General features: G+C 39.9%; 1 protein-coding gene across 4 annotated transcripts; it reads left to right on the forward strand.

Moving 5' to 3' along the window:
• The first annotated feature begins 961 nt into the window (after positions 1 to 961).
• EMB1030 (Alanyl-tRNA synthetase, class IIc) lies at positions 962 to 7,673 on the forward strand. 4 transcript variants are annotated; one of them, XM_068467444.2, is made up of 13 exons: positions 962 to 1,180; positions 2,018 to 2,128; positions 2,229 to 2,437; positions 2,801 to 2,979; positions 3,451 to 3,529; positions 3,949 to 4,083; positions 4,196 to 4,345; positions 4,529 to 4,639; positions 4,731 to 5,648; positions 5,864 to 6,136; positions 6,237 to 6,446; positions 6,597 to 6,754; positions 7,105 to 7,673. In XM_068467444.2, exons 1-13 carry the CDS (start codon positions 1,045 to 1,047, stop codon positions 7,439 to 7,441), a joined length of 3,006 nt encoding a protein of 1,001 aa, XP_068323545.2. In that variant the 5' UTR covers positions 962 to 1,044; the 3' UTR covers positions 7,442 to 7,673. The 4 variants fall into 4 exon arrangements, with proteins under 4 accessions (XP_068323545.2, XP_068323547.2, XP_068323546.2 ...); XM_068467446.2 differs by having other exon boundaries at positions 975 to 1,180; positions 2,790 to 2,979; XM_068467445.2 differs by having other exon boundaries at positions 993 to 1,180; positions 2,018 to 2,119.
• The last annotated feature ends 12,234 nt before the right edge of the window (positions 7,674 to 19,907 follow it).

The following is a 19,907-nucleotide window of genomic DNA, read 5'->3' on the forward strand; positions in this document are numbered from 1 at the left end:
TGTTCACATATTGATATATTATATATTGAATAAGAAAGTGAACAGCCACATATTATTATAACAACTTAAACTTTATTACCAAACCATCAATCCTCCTCTCAAGTAAAGATCCAAAATAATCATAATTTAATTACCCCCGTAACTTGGAAACTAAGACAATGTTTGAATGTGGGTATCATATATTACTACGTTTTTATTTTCTTTTAATTTTTATTAAGTTGAGCCAAACATAAGTTCAAGCACATTTAAAGAATAAGTTGAGTCAAGTCATTTAAAGGCTCAAGTTCGCTTTTAAACGTGTCGAGCTTAAAAACAAACTTGAGCTTGAGCTAGCGTCGATTACGAACTTTTGTTTGAGATTGAGCATGAAAATTTTTTCTAAAGTGTTTTTTATGGTACTTGCATGGATCAAAAGAGTTCGATATTATGATCACGTACAAAAAATTAATTTGAGTTCTGACTTTCAGTGTTGAACAAAAGAAATATTTGGTCCCACCTTCTTTCCATAAGCCCAATATCCAGGTATGATTATTTCATATTTCATACACTTCAAATTTGAAACAAGGTTGAGTACCAAATTAAGATGTAAAGAAAATAAAACATTTTTTTGAGATGAAATGGCAACATTTTATTGAAACTTTAAACAGTACAGTTGAGCCAAACATAATTTCAAGATCATTTAGACAACGAATTGAGTCGTTGTTCTGGCCCATTTACCAAAATCCACAAAAATCAAAGGAAAATTAATAAAAACGGTTTGAAAACTTTAAGTTTTAATCATAAGGACAAAATAAAGAGTAAAGTGAATAGTACCATGTTTGAATTTTTAGTGTAAAAATATGATTTTTCATTAAAGTGAACAGTATCACAAATTTTTCGTTAAAACTCCCAAAAATTAATTGCAATCCTCAGAATGTGAATAACCGCTCAATTACGTGGACCTCTACAAGAGCCTTATCCTTTCCTTTCTCTCCAACGTATATAAACGCCCATTTGAAATTTCTCAGCACAACGATACTTAAGAGGGACAATCGCAGTACAACCATGGAAAGCTTGAAGCTTTCACAGCCTTTGTGCAGTAGCCATGGCTGGAAATCTCTCGTTCCACTTCCCACTTCAAGAGTTTTGCCCAAATCAACTTTCCACATCTACCCAAATCGTAAATTGGGCCTTTCCACCGGTACTTTCTTCTCCAACTCTGCTTACTCTTTTGCTTTCAACTCACAGATTTCTTTATGCAATTACTGAGATTTCTGCTGTTATTTAGTTCTTACCAGAAAACCCAATTGGTTGAAATTTTCAATTCTTTATTTTTGTAGCTCGATTTGTGGTGCTACAAGCTCTCTTACTATGAATGTTTTCTTTTCTTTTTTTGTTAGTATTTTCTGGGTGCAAGACTGTCTTTTGACGTAAGATTTCTTTTTTGCACCCACTTAGTTTTTATTTGAAGTTCCTTTTGATTGAAATTTCCGATCAGATTTTACTTTTTCGTTTCGTTCAAAATCCCCTGATTGTTCATGGGTTTTGGTTGCCGCAAATTAGTTCTTGTTATACACCTTTAGATCCGCTACATTGGTTCGGGATGCTGTTTAACTTATGTCAACCATTGTATTTTCTTGACTTTCTTTTACATAAATATTTTGGATTTCGTATATGGAGAATTTTTGTTTTGTTAATTCGTTCGCATGAGATAACCCGGAAGCAAATTGGAATGACAATGAGTTGTTAGAATTGTTATAGTTATACAATTTTGGTATTAGGAGTGAATGTTACTCATATGGACCTGAATGTTGTAAACTGAAAACAATCCTTGTTCATCCATGATGAGAGGTCTCACTTTTATCTGGTTCTCTAGCAAGCCTTCTTGCAGCTTCACATCATAATTGTGCCAGATTTCGCTAATTTTATTTTGTTTTTATTGCATGATGTTAACTTGGCTGGTTCAGTGCTCTACATTGACTTCATGTTCATGCACTAGTTTCTGAACAGCCATGATTTTGGGAACTTTTTTTTACAGTCTTCATTACCACAGCAAACGTAGCCCTCTTCTCTTCCAATGTATTTCCCAGCAGGCATTGTGTTGTAACACAAGTTCGGAGCATGAAGTTTAGTACTAAAAGTACATCAGGTTGCTGTAACTAATTGGATACGTTTTGGTTGAAGAGCTTATTGATTATTGTTGAGATTTTATCTTCATAGGATATTGTTTTACTTGCATTACTTTTCAGCATCTGTTCAGTCTGCAACTGATGAACTGGTGGAGGGTAAGTCCAAAGATCTCTCTGTGAGTGGGGATTCCATACGCCGTCGGTTTCTTGATTTTTATGCTGCCCGTGGTCATAAGGTTCTTCCAAGTGCTTCTCTTGTGCCAGATGATCCCACAGTTCTACTAACGATTGCGGGAATGCTCCAATTTAAGCCCATATTCCTTGGTCAGGTATGATGCAGACTTTCTAGAAACCTGTCATGAGATAGTTATTTTATCCATTGAAATCATTACAGCGTCAATTGTGAAGGTAAAATTATCCATGAAGTAATTAAGGTGTTTATGAATATATTGTCTACACTCAAAATACATTTTAATGGCATCAAGGTCATTTAGAACCCCAAAGTTAGGGTAATTTTGACCTGCTATATTGTGATAGACATCATACACTACATCGGTTCATATTAGGTTTGTTTTTCTGTTATGTGGATTTTTTTTTTTTTTTTTTTTTTTTTCATTCTGATCATGCTGCTTTCCTTACATTTTTAAGGCGAAACCCTAGCTTTTCTAATGGTGCTCGCAGATTCTGTTCAGGTTCCTAGACAAGTTCCTCGTGCTACAACTGCACAGAGGTGCATACGTACAAATGATGTGGAGAATGTAGGCCGAACAACTCGACATCATACGTTCTTTGAGATGCTTGGAAATTTCAGTTTTGGGGATTACTTCAAGAAGGAGGCAATCCAATGGGCATGGGAGCTTTCAACTGTAGAGTATGCAAGAACTTAATGTTGTTTATTGCTCATTAATGTGAATTTATAAGTTCTGGTTATTGTTTTTAAGGATGATTGCTGTTCTCATTCTTTGAGTAGTAGTTAGCCATGATATTCTCACCTAATTCACTTTGTACATAATATATATATATATATATATATATATATATATATATATGGCAAAGACAACCTTACTGTTTTGCATATGAAAGCTCCAAAGAATCTTATCTAAACTCCTTGTCGTAAAAATTATCTTTCTTATTTGAGAAGGATATCCCTTTCGTGCTCTATAAAATAAGCCCAGTCCCATAAGAAACCGTACTTATCCCCTTTTCTTTTTAGTAGTAGTCCTATGGTTTCTTTTGTATTTCATTGATGCTTTACTTTTCATGGTTATGAATATTTTTATCAATCTATATTCTTGCTATTTTTGAAAATATAACTTCTGCAAAACCTGTTTATTTCTCTCAGATTTGGGTTACCAGCTGACAGATTGTGGATTAGTGTCTTTGAAGATGATAATGAAGCTTTTGAAATCTGGCATGACGAGGTTAGCCATTAATGAGGTCCCCCAATAATTGCTTTTACTTTTACAAATAACATTGTTTGGTTTTTTCTGCTCATCCATTCTCTCTTTTTTCGCTATACTTCCATGTGCATATTGCATTTATCTTAAACTGAGCCAGTGACAAATCTCCTACTGACTTTCAACATTTCACTGTTTGTGGCTGGCCTTTGTAATGTACACATGCATTTTTCACCTTTATGCCTACATCCAGTATCTTCTGATGAAATGGACATATTTCTGTCTCTGCAATATGCTTTTAGTATCAGAATCACAAATACCATATGAGACTTAGTGTTTTTTTGTTCTCTACTAACTGTTAAAGTGTATCTCTAGTTGTATAATTGATGTTACATCAAACAAATGTAAGAACATACAGTAATATATCATGGCTTTTGGTTCAGGTGGGCGTTCCTGTAGAGCGTATAAAGAGAATGGGTGAAGAGGACAACTTTTGGACTAGTGGAGTTACTGGTCCATGTGGTCCATGTTCTGAGATTTATTATGATTTCCATCCTGAGAGGGGCTATGCTGCCATTGTATGTATTTGGTTTTCAAAAATTTTCTTTGCAGGGGGGAAGTTTTAAATACTGAACTACTTTACAGCGGTGATTTTTCCTTCATTTACATTGCCATGACTTTATTTTTCAGGATCTGAATGATGATACGAGGTTTATAGAGTTTTACAATTTAGTTTTTATGGAATTCAACAAGAAGGATAATGGCTCGCTTGAACCCTTGAAACAGAAGAATATAGATACTGGGCTTGGCTTGGAGCGTATGGCTCGCATTCTGCAGAAGGTATCGGTTGATTTGCCGGTTTTGCATGATAATGTATATAAATTTCTTTGCAAAATTGGTACTTCTACTGTTGTGCAAGAAAACTAAAGGAGCAAGTCGTTAACCACAGCATGCATTGATTGCAACACCAGTATCAAATGAATTGGTTCAATATTTATCAATTAAGTCATGTTTTTCTTGCAGGTTTCAAACAACTATGAAACCGACTTGATCTATCCAATTATAGAGAAAACCTCAGAATTGGCAAAAGTACCGTATGGTCTAGCTGATGATCAATCAAAACTGAACCTCAAAGTATGCCCTAGTTTAGGAAACCATGTTCTGTTAAGTTTTTATTTCATCAAACACATTGGTAGGAATTCTCATGTAAGTTTTCTTATTTCAGATTATAGGAGATCACATGCGTGCAGTTGTATATCTCATATCAGATGGGGTTGTTCCATCAAATATTGGAAGAGGTTATGTCGTTCGACGGCTTATTAGAAGAGCCGTTCGTACTGGTAGGATGCTGGGTATAAAGGGAGATGGTCAGGGAAACCTTGAAGGAGCATTTTTACCAACCATTGCAGGAAAAGTAATCGAGTTGAGCACCTACATATATCCAGATTTGAAAAATAGAATACCCCGCATTCTTGAGGAGTTGAAAAGGGAAGAACTTAAATTTGTGCAGACATTGGAGAGAGGGGAAAAATATCTTGACCAAATGCTAGTTGACTCACTGTTAAGTGCAAGAGAAAGTGGGACTGCACCTTGCTTGTCAGGAAAAGATGCATTTCTTTTGTACGATACGTATGGATTTCCTGTTGAAATAACAGCAGAAGTGGCTGAAGAACGTGGTGTAAGTATAGATATGAATGGTTTTGATATTGAAATGGAAAACCAAAGGCGTCAATCCCAGGCTGCACATAGTGCTGTTAAACTTTCCATGGGAAATAGTGCAGATGTTACAAAAGATGTTGGGGACACCAAATTTCTTGGATACGAAACCCTTTCTGCAACAGCCGTAGTGGAAAGTCTTATAGTGAATGGGAGCCCTGTCCTACAGGTTTCTGAAGGAAGTGAAGTAGAAGTGTTGCTGAACCGGACACCATTTTATGCAGAATCAGGAGGTCAAATTGGAGATCATGGATTTTTATATATTCCACAAGGTGAAAACCAGTACAAGGCTGTTATGGAGATAATAGATGTCCAAAAATCTATGGGTAACATATTTGTTCATAAGGGTACGATCAAAGAGGGAGCTTTAGAAGTTGGCAGAGAAGTGGAAGCCGCAGTGGATGCAAGACTAAGACAGCGGGCTAAGGTACAAACCTACATGCAGGATTGGTTTTCCCTTTAATTATGAACTTTAAGCAAGCTTCAAAACTATAAGAGCTATCTATATATTCTGAGCTGAATTAATTGTAACTACGAAAGTCAAAATATATGGTATCTATTATTGGCATGCTCTAATCAATTAGAATAAATTCTATCAAAGCATTTTAGCTTGCAAACTGAGCTATGCTTAGCTCCCTACAGGTTCATCATACTGCTACTCATTTGCTGCAATCTGCACTCAAGAAAGTTATAGGTCAGGAGACATCACAAGCTGGTTCGTTGGTGGCTTTTGAGCGTCTAAGGTTTGATTTCAACTTCCACCGACCACTTACTGACAGCGAGCTTGCGGAAATTGAAAGTCTGGTTAATAAATGGGTTGGGGATGCAACACCGCTTCAAACTAAAGTGATGCCTCTTGCTGATGCCAAAGGAGCTGGGGCTATAGCAATGTTTGGTGAAAAATATGGTGAAGAGGTACGAAATCTGCTTCACACCTTCTCTTGATCCCTTAAACAGTGTGTTTATTCCAATACGTTGCAAAGTGAAATTTATTGGTGAGTTTGACCTGCTGCAGGTTCGTGTTGTAGAGGTTCCTGGAGTATCCATGGAACTTTGTGGTGGGACTCATGTGAGCAATACTTCTGAAATACGTGGATTCAAAATAATTTCAGAACAGGGTATTGCATCTGGAATCAGGCGTATAGAAGCTGTGGCAGGTGATGCCTTTATTGAATATGTCAATGCCAGAGATTATTACATGAAACAACTATGTTCCACCCTCAAAGTATGTTTCGTTTTATTTTTTTTAAATCTCGTTTTTGTCTCTTTTTTCTTTCCCTCACTTCTCTTTTACAATTTTCTAATGCTTTTTGGTCCTTAATAGCCCTTACGAATGGAGCAAGAATTTTTATTATGTAATGTTGCTTTTCTGAAGGTGAAAGCTGAAGAAGTAACAAACAGAGTAGATAATCTATTAGAGGAGTTACGGATGACAAGAAATGAAGCTTCTACCTTGCGGGAAAAAGCAGCAGTTTACAAAGCATCGATCATGGCAAGCAAAGCGATTTCTGTGGGAACTTCACAAAAAGTCAGGTACATATATGGGACGAATTTACTTGGGCATTGCAACTATATCTCCATTTATCTAATAAGCTCTATCTTTCTCAGGGACTTTAACTACTATTTTTATAGCTCTTTAACCTATTGGAATCACCAAACTTTAAACGTTCAGAAACTCGTGAATTAAACACTGCAATTTGCATTATAGCCTAAGAAATTTCATAATCCTGGGATTCTTAACATGTAAAAGTTCCTAAATAATTGAGTCCCCTCATTGGATTATTTACATATATTTCTTCCTCTTCATACTGGATATCCATGTGTTTTTTCAGATTATTTATTTATTTTGATCCTTGTTCTTTTGTGGAAATTTCATATCACAGTGTACTGGTTGAATCCATGGAAGACACTGATGCTGATTCACTAAAAAAAGCAGCCGAATATCTGATAGAGACGCTAGAAGATCCGGCAGCTGTCATTCTGGGCTCTTGTCCAGGTGATGAGAAGGTAAGCCTGGTTGCCGCATTCACCCCAGGAGTTGTCAATTTGGGAATACAGGCGGGGAAGTTCATAGGGCCCATAGCTAAGTTGTGTGGTGGTGGAGGGGGCGGAAGACCCAACTTTGCTCAGGCAGGAGGGCGGAAGCCTGAGAATTTGTCCAGTGCACTTGAAAAAGCTCGGTCCGAGATCATCTCAGTTCTATCTGAAAAGGCAAGTTAAAAAATCATTCATCAGGGTTCTAGTTGAAGGCTCCAAAGGAATATTGTTTGTCATACTGGTGGGGATATAAATACAGATTTACTGTTTTTTCCTTTCATGGAAAGGGGAAATTGTTAATATTGTAGAGCGTGGATAGCAAATAGGTCCATAAATCTCAGCCATCCAATTCCAGTTGTAAGTTGCACATTTGATTAGGAAATAAAAACCTATCTGAGATCGGCTTGATTTGTAACTTTTTGAGCATTAACGGGAGAGAACACTTTTTAACCGTTGGGTTTTCTCTTGGATCATGCTTACTTACGAGCAATGTTAATAGCATGATACAAAAGTAACCATCCGGTTCTCTCCCGTTATTTAACGTATAGTAACTTACTTTCTTATTTATTTTGTTTCTTCTAATTGATTCAAATATTTTGTTTCTTGGTTTGCACGTCAGAAGTGTGAACGTTAATAACAGACGCATATAACACAAACATAGCAAAAATTAATGTTTTGACATATCAAAAAACCAACTAATCAATTATCTTCTTTTAGATTCTTCAATCTCCCAAGTTACGAATTTCATTACGGTCTAGTTAGTTGTATTCCTCTTCGCTCATAAGTTAAAAATTTTAGATTTAAATTTCGTAAATGGCGAGTTTGATAATAAAAACCCTTTTGTAAATATATCTTTTTTTCCAAAAAATATATAATTTTATTCAAGAAAAAAAAACAAACTTTTAGTGATTTAACTAATAATTTTGTTTCCTGGTCCGCATATCAAAAGTGTTGACTTTTCAAACAAACAAACGAACAATAAAACAAACATTACAGTCTCACACACATATATACGAAGTCTCCCAATTACCAATCAAAACCAGAGTCACTCAGAAACCCTAAAAACAAAACTAACAGATGTGAAAAACCAACTAATCAATTATCTTCTTTTAGATTTTTCAATTTCTCAAGTTACGAATTTCATTACGGTCTAGTAAGTGGTATTCCTCATCACTTATAAGTTAAAGGTTTTAGGTTTGAATCTCGTAAGGTAGGTTCGATACCAATTTATTTTATGGTTTAACTAATAGGATGACCTTGGATAAAGTCCTTGTTTATCAATGTTCTTTGACTAAAACCTTGTTGATTTTCAATTTTTGAAATCTCTGAAATTAATGCAATAATGCATTTCTACGTAGGTTATTATAATTTTTAAATTAAAATTTGATATTTGTAGTTACTAATATTAATGAGATTTTAACTAAAATCCATGATGGTGGGATTGAAAATATTAAAAAATGAATTATACTTATATATAAAAAAGTATAATTTATCTTAATGACATGATTTGTCCTTAAGATCAATTATATTTAAATAAAACCCATGATTTGTCATTACTTATTTTAATGACATTTTACGTACAAAAAATTGGTAATTTGTATACGGTACATTTTACATTAAAAAAAATTGGTAAATACAATGGGTACATTTATATAAAATAACAATAAATACATTTCAGAGTAAAAATAAATAAATAAATAAAAATTCTTACATTAAAAAATGGGTACATTTTACATAAAAGCAAATGGTACTTAAAAAAAAGGGTACATTTTACATATAACAAAGTGGTACATTTTTAAAGACAAATAGGTACATTATTAATAAATAATGGGTACAAATAAAAGGTTAAAAAAAATATGAGTACAAATAAAAGTTTGAAAATATGAACAGAAAAGCAATTAATATATGGGTACAAACTAAAACTGAAAAGAAAATTGGTACAATTTAAAAAAAGGGTTGCAAATAAAAATTGACACACCCCGACTGGAGTCGAGGCATGCTGGGCGACACCTAAAGGTGACGTAACCAAAAAGAAAGTGATATGTAAAAATATGGATAAATTTAAACCAAAGCTAACATTTATTTAAACTAATAAAGAGAGTGCGCAGTAGTGGGAAGAACCTATAAAACATAAGTAGTCAGAGCATAGATGACGGTACAACATAAGTAAAGTAATCGAACTAGTTAAGGTACTTATTACACAACCAGAAATAAGCTCCTACATTTATTTAGGGATATGTCAGAACAGCCAGAGATTTCCTCGTACACCACAAAGAATTCATCTAACTAAGTCCTGGAGGGGCGAAAAACAGAAGGGTGAGTGGGCAAAAACAAAAGTTTATAAAACACAGTTATTTTCTGAACATACTAACCCCTTACCGTAAAACAAGTATAGTTTATAGAAAATCATACTACGTGTAAGTATGAAATCAAATGCAAACCAACAATAAATCTAGAAATACGCCAATCATAATATATCAACCGTAGCATAATAAAATCAAGTGCTCATCAATCTAGGCTAACACATGAGCTCATGCAGATAAGTTCAGCCATGAACAAAACTGGGTGTAATCATAATATACGCTTTAGTACTACAATTACGTGAAGACTGGCGCTAGGAGCATCACATACGAGTCCTAATTGCCTATTGCAACCTAGGACAGGACTGGCACCTACAATGGATCCAAGGTGAGCGTGCGGTGCGATGTGAACATACACGTGAAGCCTAGCCCTGGCTCGGGGCGAGTACTACAGTGGTGCAAGCATGCATAACGAGCAATTATATGGTATATGAACATGCCATGACAATATATAAATCTCAACAATATATTGGCATTTTTAAAATTAAATAAAACATGGCATGATATGCGTAAAATCAATCCAAAAGCATTTGTGGAAATTATAAAACTTTATATGTAATATATATAAAAAAATGCCCACTCACTAATTGACACACCCCGACCGAGATCAGGGCGTGCTGGCCGTAAAAAAAGTAACTTAATGTGCGCGTGCGGAAGCTATGAAGATAGTAATATAAAAGTACGAATAATTAAAAACTAACTAGCATACAAAGTACTAAAACAAGTGCTAGTGTATGTGAGACACAATTCAGAGCAAGTCTACAACAGTCCAAAAGGAAAAGATACGACATAAATACACCCGAAGGTGACCCTACAATGGTGAGTGTCTTTCAGAAATGCCGGGACGCCCTCTGGGAAAAACCACCGAACTTGCTATACCACTAGAACCTGGAAGGGCGCAAAAACAAAAGCGTGAGTGGGCAAAAACAAAGTTCTTTGAAAACTCTTTAGCAAAATACATTCTAACCCCTCGCCGTAAAACCTGTATACTTCCCAGAAAATGAACATATATACGTATGTATAGATATGTCAATCATGCTCCAAAATATGCCATTCATGCTCGAGAATATGCCACAACAGAATCTCACAATAAATGTAAGTGCTCAAGCATAACTCATAACAATAACATATAATCTGGCAGCCGGGAGTCACCTAACGTGACCTGTACGGCTGCATATAGAGCTCCAATCTCAACTCAATAACTGAATCTGCACACGAGTTGGAACCACCTAACGTGGTCTGTACGACAGGCTGGTGTAATATATATATATGTATGCTCTAGTGCTACGATCACGTGAAGCTGGGCGATAAATCGCGGGTCACCTACGAGTCGGAACCACCTAATGTGGTCTGTACGACAAGCCTAGGCACCTATTTTGGATCCAAGGCGAGCATGCGGTGCGGGTGAACATACACGTGAAGGCTATGCCCCAACTCTGGGCGGGAGCACTAACACCGGGGGTGCAGATTATGAGCTCTCTAAGCATCTCAAACTATTACTGCATAACAACATGAATACCGCTTACCTGGCACTTACCTGTGCGTCCACAGCACCAAATACACATATATAAATGTATGCCGCTACTAATGCATATGATGATGCATAAGTGATAATAATAAAGTGCATGACATAAATCAATTACTCTTTTTAATCTATTTCTGGGAATTTAGATGTATATAGGTATATACGGAAAACAAAAGCCCACTCACTGATAAGTGGAAGGGTCGTAGCCCCCCTGCCTCGAGTGTGTACGCTCGTCCTCGGAAAACGAATCACCTATACGCGAAAAAGCTACGAAAACGTTAATTTAAAAGCACATAACCAACTTCTCGTAATAACTTCTCATACATTGCTCAAATTGGACAATTGAATATACCAACGTGCTCTACACAACCTCAGGATCACACCCATATTTTTAAAATAATTTTTGGACCCCGCACGCGCCCCCACGCGCCGTCCTAGGCACGGACCTACGCGCCCCCACGCGCGGCCACGTGCCATGCACACTGACGGCGTCAACTGACGCCGTCAGGAATATTCCGTTAAACTTAACTGACGCCGTCAACTGCCGTTAGGAATATTCCGTTAAACTTAACGGAATATTCCCCTTTCTTCTCCGGCGAGCCTCCGGCGCCGGCGACGGCGCCGGAAAACTGGGAAATTTTCAAACTTAGTTTTCTCCTTCGTTTTTCAACCATTTTTCACGATCTTTATACCAAAATGAAGCTTAGGACTAGTAGAATCACGATAGGCTAGTTTCAAGGCCTAAAAATCACACGATCATACCTGCAACAACGATCCAAGTTCGGCCAACTTTACATCCAACGATCGTGACGTCCAAATTCACCCAACGAGCTCCTCCCAAGCTCCTGGGAACCTCACAAACACAACTACAAACTTAGAAATTCCAAAAACACACTAGTTTAAGTTTGCATGAACAGTGTTCAAAACGGATTACTTCGAATTTACGTGAAAACGGCTACATCCTTACCTGAAAATGGTACCACTGGACTCCTCTCAGCCTCACGAGCACAACTACACCCTTGGTTTCCTCGATTTGCTATGGTTTGAGTATGTTTGTGTGTGGTCCGTATGTTGAAGGAAGAAGAAGAAGAACTCGAGGAGAGATAGAGAGAGAGGGAGACAGAGAAGAGACAGGAAATGAGGGAATCAGGGAGAAAAAAAGAGGGTATGAGTGTGTGTGGTCCTACCACACCACACAACACAACACTAATGTGATAAAAACGAACTAGGGGTAAAATCGTAAATTCACATGTACGTTTCGTTAGTTTCGGGACGGGATGTTACAACCTACCCACCTTAATAGAATTTCGTCCCGAAATTCAAAACAACTAAATACACCCCTAATGGTCAAAGAACAATCTAGGATACAAATCCCTCATCCTATTTTCTGTCTCCCATGTCGTTTCTTCAACCGAGTGATTCCTCCACAAAACTTTCACCAAATTCACCGTTTTGTTCCTCAGAACCTTCTCTTTCCAATCTAAGATCGTTAACGGTTCCTCATCATACGTTAAATCTGGATTTATCTCTAACGGTTGAGGAGGTATCACATGCGACGAATCAGCAACATAATGTCGGAGCATAGACACGTGAAAAACGTTATGCACTTTAGCCAACTCCGGAGGTAACTCCAACCTGTAAGCTACCTCACCAACTCGTTCTGTGACTATGTACGGTCCGATGTACCTGGGACTCAACTTCCCCTTCTTTCCAAACCGCACAACACCTCTCCACGGTGAAAGCTTCAAAAATACCCAATCTCCGACCTCATACACTCTGTCCGTAGCATGCTGATCTGCTAAACTTTTCTGCCTGTCCTGAGCTGCTTTCAGGTTAGACCTAATTACTTGAACATTTTGAGTAGTCTCCTCGACAATCTCCGGACCCACTAAGACTCTTTCTCCAACCTCGGACCAACACAACGGAGTGCGACAAGATCTACCATACAAGGCTTCAAATGGCGTCATGCCAATGCTCGAATGGAAACTGTTGTTGTAAGCAAATTCCATCAAATCTAACCGCTGGTGCCAAGCATCACTGAACTGTAACACCGAAGCTCGCAGCATATCTTCCAAGGTCTGAATAGTTCTCTCTGACTGTCCGTCTGTCTGTGGATGATATGCTGTACTGTAAAGTAATCTCGTACCCAAAGCTTCTTGAAAAGCTACCCAAAACTTCGATGTGAATCGTGGATCACGATCCGAGACAATACTTACAGGGACACCATGGTACTTCACAACCTTTGAGATAAACAATTCCGCTAACCGGCTCAAAGAGTACTTCTCTCTCACTGGAATAAAATGTGCCGACTTAGTGAGCCGATCAACGATCACCCAAATGCCATCAAAGCCATTATGTGTACGCGGCAACTTGTACACAAAATCCATAGTGATATTTTCCCATTTCCACTCTGGAACGGGAAGCGGCTGCAACAATCCAAACGGCTTCTTTCTTTCTGCTTTAACCTGCTGACAAACAGCACAATTGCTCACATACTCAGCTATCTCCCTTTTTATACCCGGCCAATAGTAAAATGGTCGAATGGTATGATACATTTTAGTTGCCCCTGGGTGCATGGCATAAGCCGAGATATGTGCTTCATCGAGAATTTCCTTCTTCAAATCCGCACTACTAGGCACGAACATTCTACCCTCTAACATCAACATGCCATCAGAATCACGAACTCTGAGATCTCGCCTCCTTCCTTGATCTCGAGCTCGAATTAGTTCTTGAATCTGTTCATCAGCTACTTGAGCTTCAAGCACCCGATCAACCAAGATTGGCCTAACTTGAAAATTAGCAAGTAACGCCACTTCTCAATCTTCTGCTTCTAACCTTACTCCCGTAGCATGCAAGTCCACCAAAAGAGGAATACGACTAGCGTACAACGCATTGATACGGCCCTGTGACTTCATGCTAAGTGCGTCGGCCACTACGTTCGCACGACCAGGGTGATAATCAATCGTGCAATCATAATCACTGAGCAACTCCAACCACCTCCGTTGACGAAGATTAAGTTCCTTCTGGGTGAAGAGATACTGAAGACTCTTGTGATCTGTAAAGATCCTACACTTCTCTCCGTAAAGATAATGTCTCCACAACTTCAACGCAAAGATGATAGCAGCCAACTCCAAATCATGTGTAGGGTAATTCATCTCATGGGGTTTCAACTGCCGCGAAGCATAAGCAATCACCCTACCATGCTGCATCAATACACATCCCAGACCATTCAAGGAAGCATCGCTATAAACCTCGAAATCACCACTATCGTCCGGGAGTGCCAAAACAGGTGCATTAGTAAGACAATGCTTCAACTGCTGGAAACTCTGCTCACACTTATCATTCCACTCAAACTTAACGTCTTTCCTTGTTAACCTCGTCAGTGGCAAGGCAATTACCGAAAAATCCTTAACGAATCTCCGATAATATCCCGCCAAACCAATGAAACTTCTCACCTCAGTGACGGTTCGTGGTTGCTCCCAACTCTCCACAGCTGCAACCTTCTGAGGGTCAACCAGAATACCTTGAGCAGAAATGATGTGCCCCAAAAACGCGACTTGATCTAACCAGAATTGGCACTTGCTAAACTTAGCATACAATTGGTGTTCCCTCAACCTCTTCAACACCAAGGTAAGATGTCGGACATGCTCCGCTTTGGACTTAGAATACACCAGCATATCGTCAATGAAGACAATAACAAATCTATCCAAGTAAGGCTGGAATACCCGGTTCATTAAATCCATAAAAGCTGCTGGTGCATTCGTCAACCCAAACGGCATAACCAGAAACTCGTAATGACCGTAACGAGTCCTGAACGCCGTCTTAGGAACATCATCCCTACTAATCTTCAGCTGATAGTACCCTGACCTCAAGTCTATCTTAGAAAATACACAAGCACCTCTCAGTTGATCAAACAAATCGTCGATACGAGGCAATGGATAACGGTTTTTAATCGTCACCCGATTCAATTGCCTGTAGTCGATACACAGCCTCAAAGTCCCATCTTTCTTCCTCACAAACAACACTGGAGCGCCCCAAGGCGAAGTACTAGGCTGAATGAATCCCTTATCCACTAATTCCTGTAACTGCACTTTCAATTCCCTTAACTCAGCGGGAGCCATACGATAAGGAGTTAATGAAATAGGATTAGTACCTGGAAGTAACTCAATAGTGAACTCCACATCTCGATCTGGGGGTAAACCAGGTAAATCCTCAGGAAAAACATCAGGGAAGTGTCTGACCACTCTCACATCCTCAATTCTGCTAGGAACGGTCTCCTCTAGCACCACATGAGCTAGATATCCCTGACAACCTTTAGACAACAACTTCTTCGCTCGCAAAGCCGAAATAACGCCGTGTCTTACCCCACTCTGCTCACCCACAAAAGTAACCTCAGGTAATCCAGGACGGTGAAACGTAACTACTTTCCCGTAACAATCAATGTTGGCACGATAGAAGTGCAACCAATCTGTGCCCAAAATCACATCAAAATCGACAATATCTAACGGGATAAGATCAGCGGGCATAACAACACCCTCTACTATCACTGGACATCCTGGGTACATACAATCTACAACACATCTCTCTCCTCTAGGCATAGCGAATTCTAAATCGTACCCTAGAGGTGTGGGGCGAGGTTGCGTTACTTGAGCAAATGTATGAGAAATAAAGGAATGTGTAGCTCCACAATCAATTAAGACTCTAGCAAAATAACCAAGAATGTTTAACGTACCCATAATCAAGTCCGGGTTGTTCTGAGCATCCTGCAGGGAAATATTGTGAATACGCCCCTGGCCCTGCTGTCGTCCGCCGCGACCTCTGCTCGCTTGAACACCGCGACCTTGAGCTCCACGCCCCTGACTGGGCTGACCCAACTGTCTCGAAGACCCTGCACTACTAGTAGCATTCTCACCCTGCTGATACTGTCCTCCCTGGTACCACTGAGAACCACCTACTGGAGCTGGAGGATACGGCATGTAATTGCTGGGATACGGGGGATAACCACCCTGTGAATACGGGTCCTGGGGGTGCTGATACTGTCCCGGAGCATAAGGAATAGCATCACCCTGATAGTGGTAAGCACCACCTCTACCTGCTTGACCATAATTACTCGGACCCTGGATTTGCAGAATCGGTGCAGGTGGCGGCATAAAGGTCTGCTGCGGCTTCTGCTGCGGCTTCTGCTGCTGACCCTGGGGACAATTCACCGCTTTATGTCCCATCTGTCCACACGTGAAACAACCACCACTGCCATGTCTGCACTCGCCGAAATGTCGGTTATTACATCTACGGCAAAATGGAATTCGGTTTCGACCACCATCACCTTGTCTCTGGCCTCGAGCACCTCCATAAAACCTGCCTCCTCGTCCCTGTCCAGAGGTACTGAAACCACCACTAGACGAACTTGAACTAATACCACCCCTCTTGAAGTTTTGAGTCTGGCGAGGCCCAAGCGACACTTGACCTTTCCCTTTGTCATCTTTCTTTTCATCACTGTCGCTCGACATATTCTCAGAGTCCTCTATCCTCAATAGTATCTCGTAAAAATCCTGGTAGGACTCACAGTGAGTAGTAGTCGCCATAGAACGCCATCTCTTCCTAGTGCCTAAGCGGAAACGACGAAGCATCTCCGCCGGATTACCAGCGACATCAGGATAGTAACGAGACAAATCAGTGAACTTACGATAATACTCGTTAGCCGTCATCTTTCGCTGTTTCAACTCGGTGAATTCCTGTTTCTTACGATCAATATACTCAGGGGGTACAAACCTCCTTTGAAACACATCCTTGAAAACATTCCAATCAGTCCTCTGAGCTGGAGTCAACCTACGAAGCTCCTGTTCCCACCAGGCTGCAGACTCCATCTCCAGAAACCATGAGGTTGTCTCGACCCACCTCTCCATAGGAAGGTTCCCCTGGTTATGCAACACACGGAAAGTCTTCTCTATGTGTTCCAACCACCGTTCTGCGCCTTCGTGACCCTCACTACCTTTAAACTTATCCAACTTCAGATTATACATAGTCTCCAGAGGAGTCCTCTGGGGAGGGCGCATCACTGTCTGAAGGGCTGTAGCAATAACTTCCCCCAACTGAGTAAGATCGGGGAAACTAGGCTCATCAGAGCGACGTGGTTCCCGACGAGGCGGCATGATTCTGACAGAAGACACCAACTATTAGAATACTCACAAAGACACAGGACTGCCAAACCTAGGCTCGGGGCGAGTACTACAGTGGTGCAAGCATGCATAACGAGCAATTATATGGTATATGAACATGCCATGACAATATATAAATCTCAACAATATATTGGCAATTTTAAAATTAAATAAAACATGGCATGATATGCGTAAAATCAATCCAAAAGCATTTGTGGAAATTATAAAACTTTATATGTAATATATATAACAAAATGCCCACTCACTAATTGACACACCCCGACCGAGATCAGGGCGTGCTGGCCGTCACCCGAAGGTGACGTAGCCATGTGCGCGTGCGGAAGCTATGAAGATAGTAATATAAAAGTACGAATAATTAAAAACTAACTAGCATACAAAGTACTAAAACAAGTGCTAGTGTATGTGAGACACAATTCAGAGCAAGTCTACAACAGTCCAAAAGGAAAAGATACGACATAAATACACCCGAAGGTGACCCTACAATGGTGAGTGTCTGTCAGAAATGCCGGGACGCCCTCTGGGAAAAACCACCGAACTTGCTATACCACTAGAACCTGGAGGGGCGCAAAAACAAAAGCGTGAGTGGGCAAAAACAAAGTTCTTTGAAAACTCTTTAGCAAAATACATTCTAACCCCTCGCCGTAAAACCTGTATACTTCCCAGAAAATGAACATATATACGTATGTATAGATATGTCAATCATGCTCCAAAATATGCCATTCATGCTCGAGAATATGCCACAACAGAATCTCATAATAAATGTAAGTGCTCAAGCATAACTCATAACAATAACATATAATCTGGCAGCCGGGAGTCACCTAACGTGACATGTACGGCTGCATATAGAGCTCCAATCTCAACTCAATAACTGAATCTGCACACGAGTCGGAACCACCTAACGTGGTCTGTACGACAGGCTGGTGTAATATATATATATATATGTATGCTCTAGTGCTACGATCACGTGAAGCTGGGCGATAAATCGCGGGTCACCTACGAGTCGGAACCACCTAATGTGGTCTGTACGACAAGCCTAGGCACCTATCTTGGATCCAAGGCGAGCATGCGGTGCGGGTGAACATACACGTGAAGGCTATGCCCCAACTCTGGGCGGGAGCACTAACACCGGGGGTGCAGATTATGAGCTCTCTAAGCATCTCAAACTATTACTGCATAACAACATGAATACCGCTTACCTGGCACTTACCTGTGCGTCCACAGCACCAAATACACATATATAAATGTATGCCGCTACTAATGCATATGATGATGCATAAGTGATAATAATAAAGTGCATGGCATAAATCAATTACTCTTTTTAATCTATTTCTGGGAATTTAGATGTATATAGGTATATACGGAAAACAAAAGCCCACTCACTGATAAGTGGAAGGGTCGTAGCCCCCCTGCCTCGAGTGTGTACGCTCGTCCTCGGAAAACGAATCACCTATACGCGAAAAAGCTACGAAAACGTTAATTTAAAAGCACATAACCAACTTCTCGTAATAACTTCTCATACATTGCTCAAATTGGACAATTGAATATACCAACGTGCTCTACACAACCTCAGGATCACACCCATATTTTTAAAATAATTTTTGGACCCCGCACGCGCCCCCACGCGCCGTCCTAGGCACGGACCTACGCGCCCCCACGCGCGGCCACGTGCCATGCACACTGACGGCGTCAACTGACGCCGTCAGGAATATTCCGTTAAACTGACGGAATATTCTGTTAAACTTAACTGACGCCGTCAACTGCCGTTAGGAATATTTCGTTAAACTTAACGGAATATTCCCCTTTCTTCTCCGGCGAGCCTCCGGCGCCGGCGACGGCGCCGGAAAACTGGGAAATTTTCAAACTTAGTTTTCTCCTTCGTTTTTCAACCATTTTTCACGATCTTTATACCAAACTGAAGCTTAGGACTAGTAGAATCACGATAGGCTAGTTTCAAGGCCTAAAAATCACACGATCATACCTGCAACAACGATCCAAGTTCGGCCAACTTTACATCCAACGATCGTGACGTCCAAATTCACCCAACGAGCTACTCCCAAGCTCCTGGGAACCTCACAAACACAACTACAAGCTTAGAAATTCCAAAAACACACTAGTTTAAGTTTGCATGAACAGTGTTCAAAACGGATTACTTCGAATTTACGTGAAAACGGCTACATCCTTACCTGAAAATGGTACCACTGGACTCCTCTCAGCCTCACGAGCACAACTACACCCTTGGTTTCCTCGATTTGCTATGGTTTGAGTATGTTTGTGTGTGGTCCGTATGTTGAAGGAAGAAGAAGAAGAACTCGGGGAGAGAGAGAGAGAGACAGAGACAGAGAAGAGACAGGAAATGAGGGAATCAGGGAGAAAAAGAGAGGGTATGAGTATGTGTGGTCCTACCACACCACACAACACAACACTAATGTGATAAAAACGAACTACGGGTAAAATCGTAAATTCACATGTACATTTCGTTAGTTTCGGGACGGGATGTTACACTAATACCTAGTCGGATCGTAGCCTCCCTTGCTTGTCCTCGTACCTCCTCGGGGTAATTCTCTCCTATATGAGAAACAACCATACTA

Source organism: Pyrus communis, chromosome 10, assembly GCF_041283825.1.
Source record: "Pyrus communis isolate YQ-2024b chromosome 10, ASM4128382v1, whole genome shotgun sequence".
Classification (NCBI taxonomy): Eukaryota; Viridiplantae; Streptophyta; class Magnoliopsida; order Rosales; family Rosaceae; genus Pyrus; species Pyrus communis.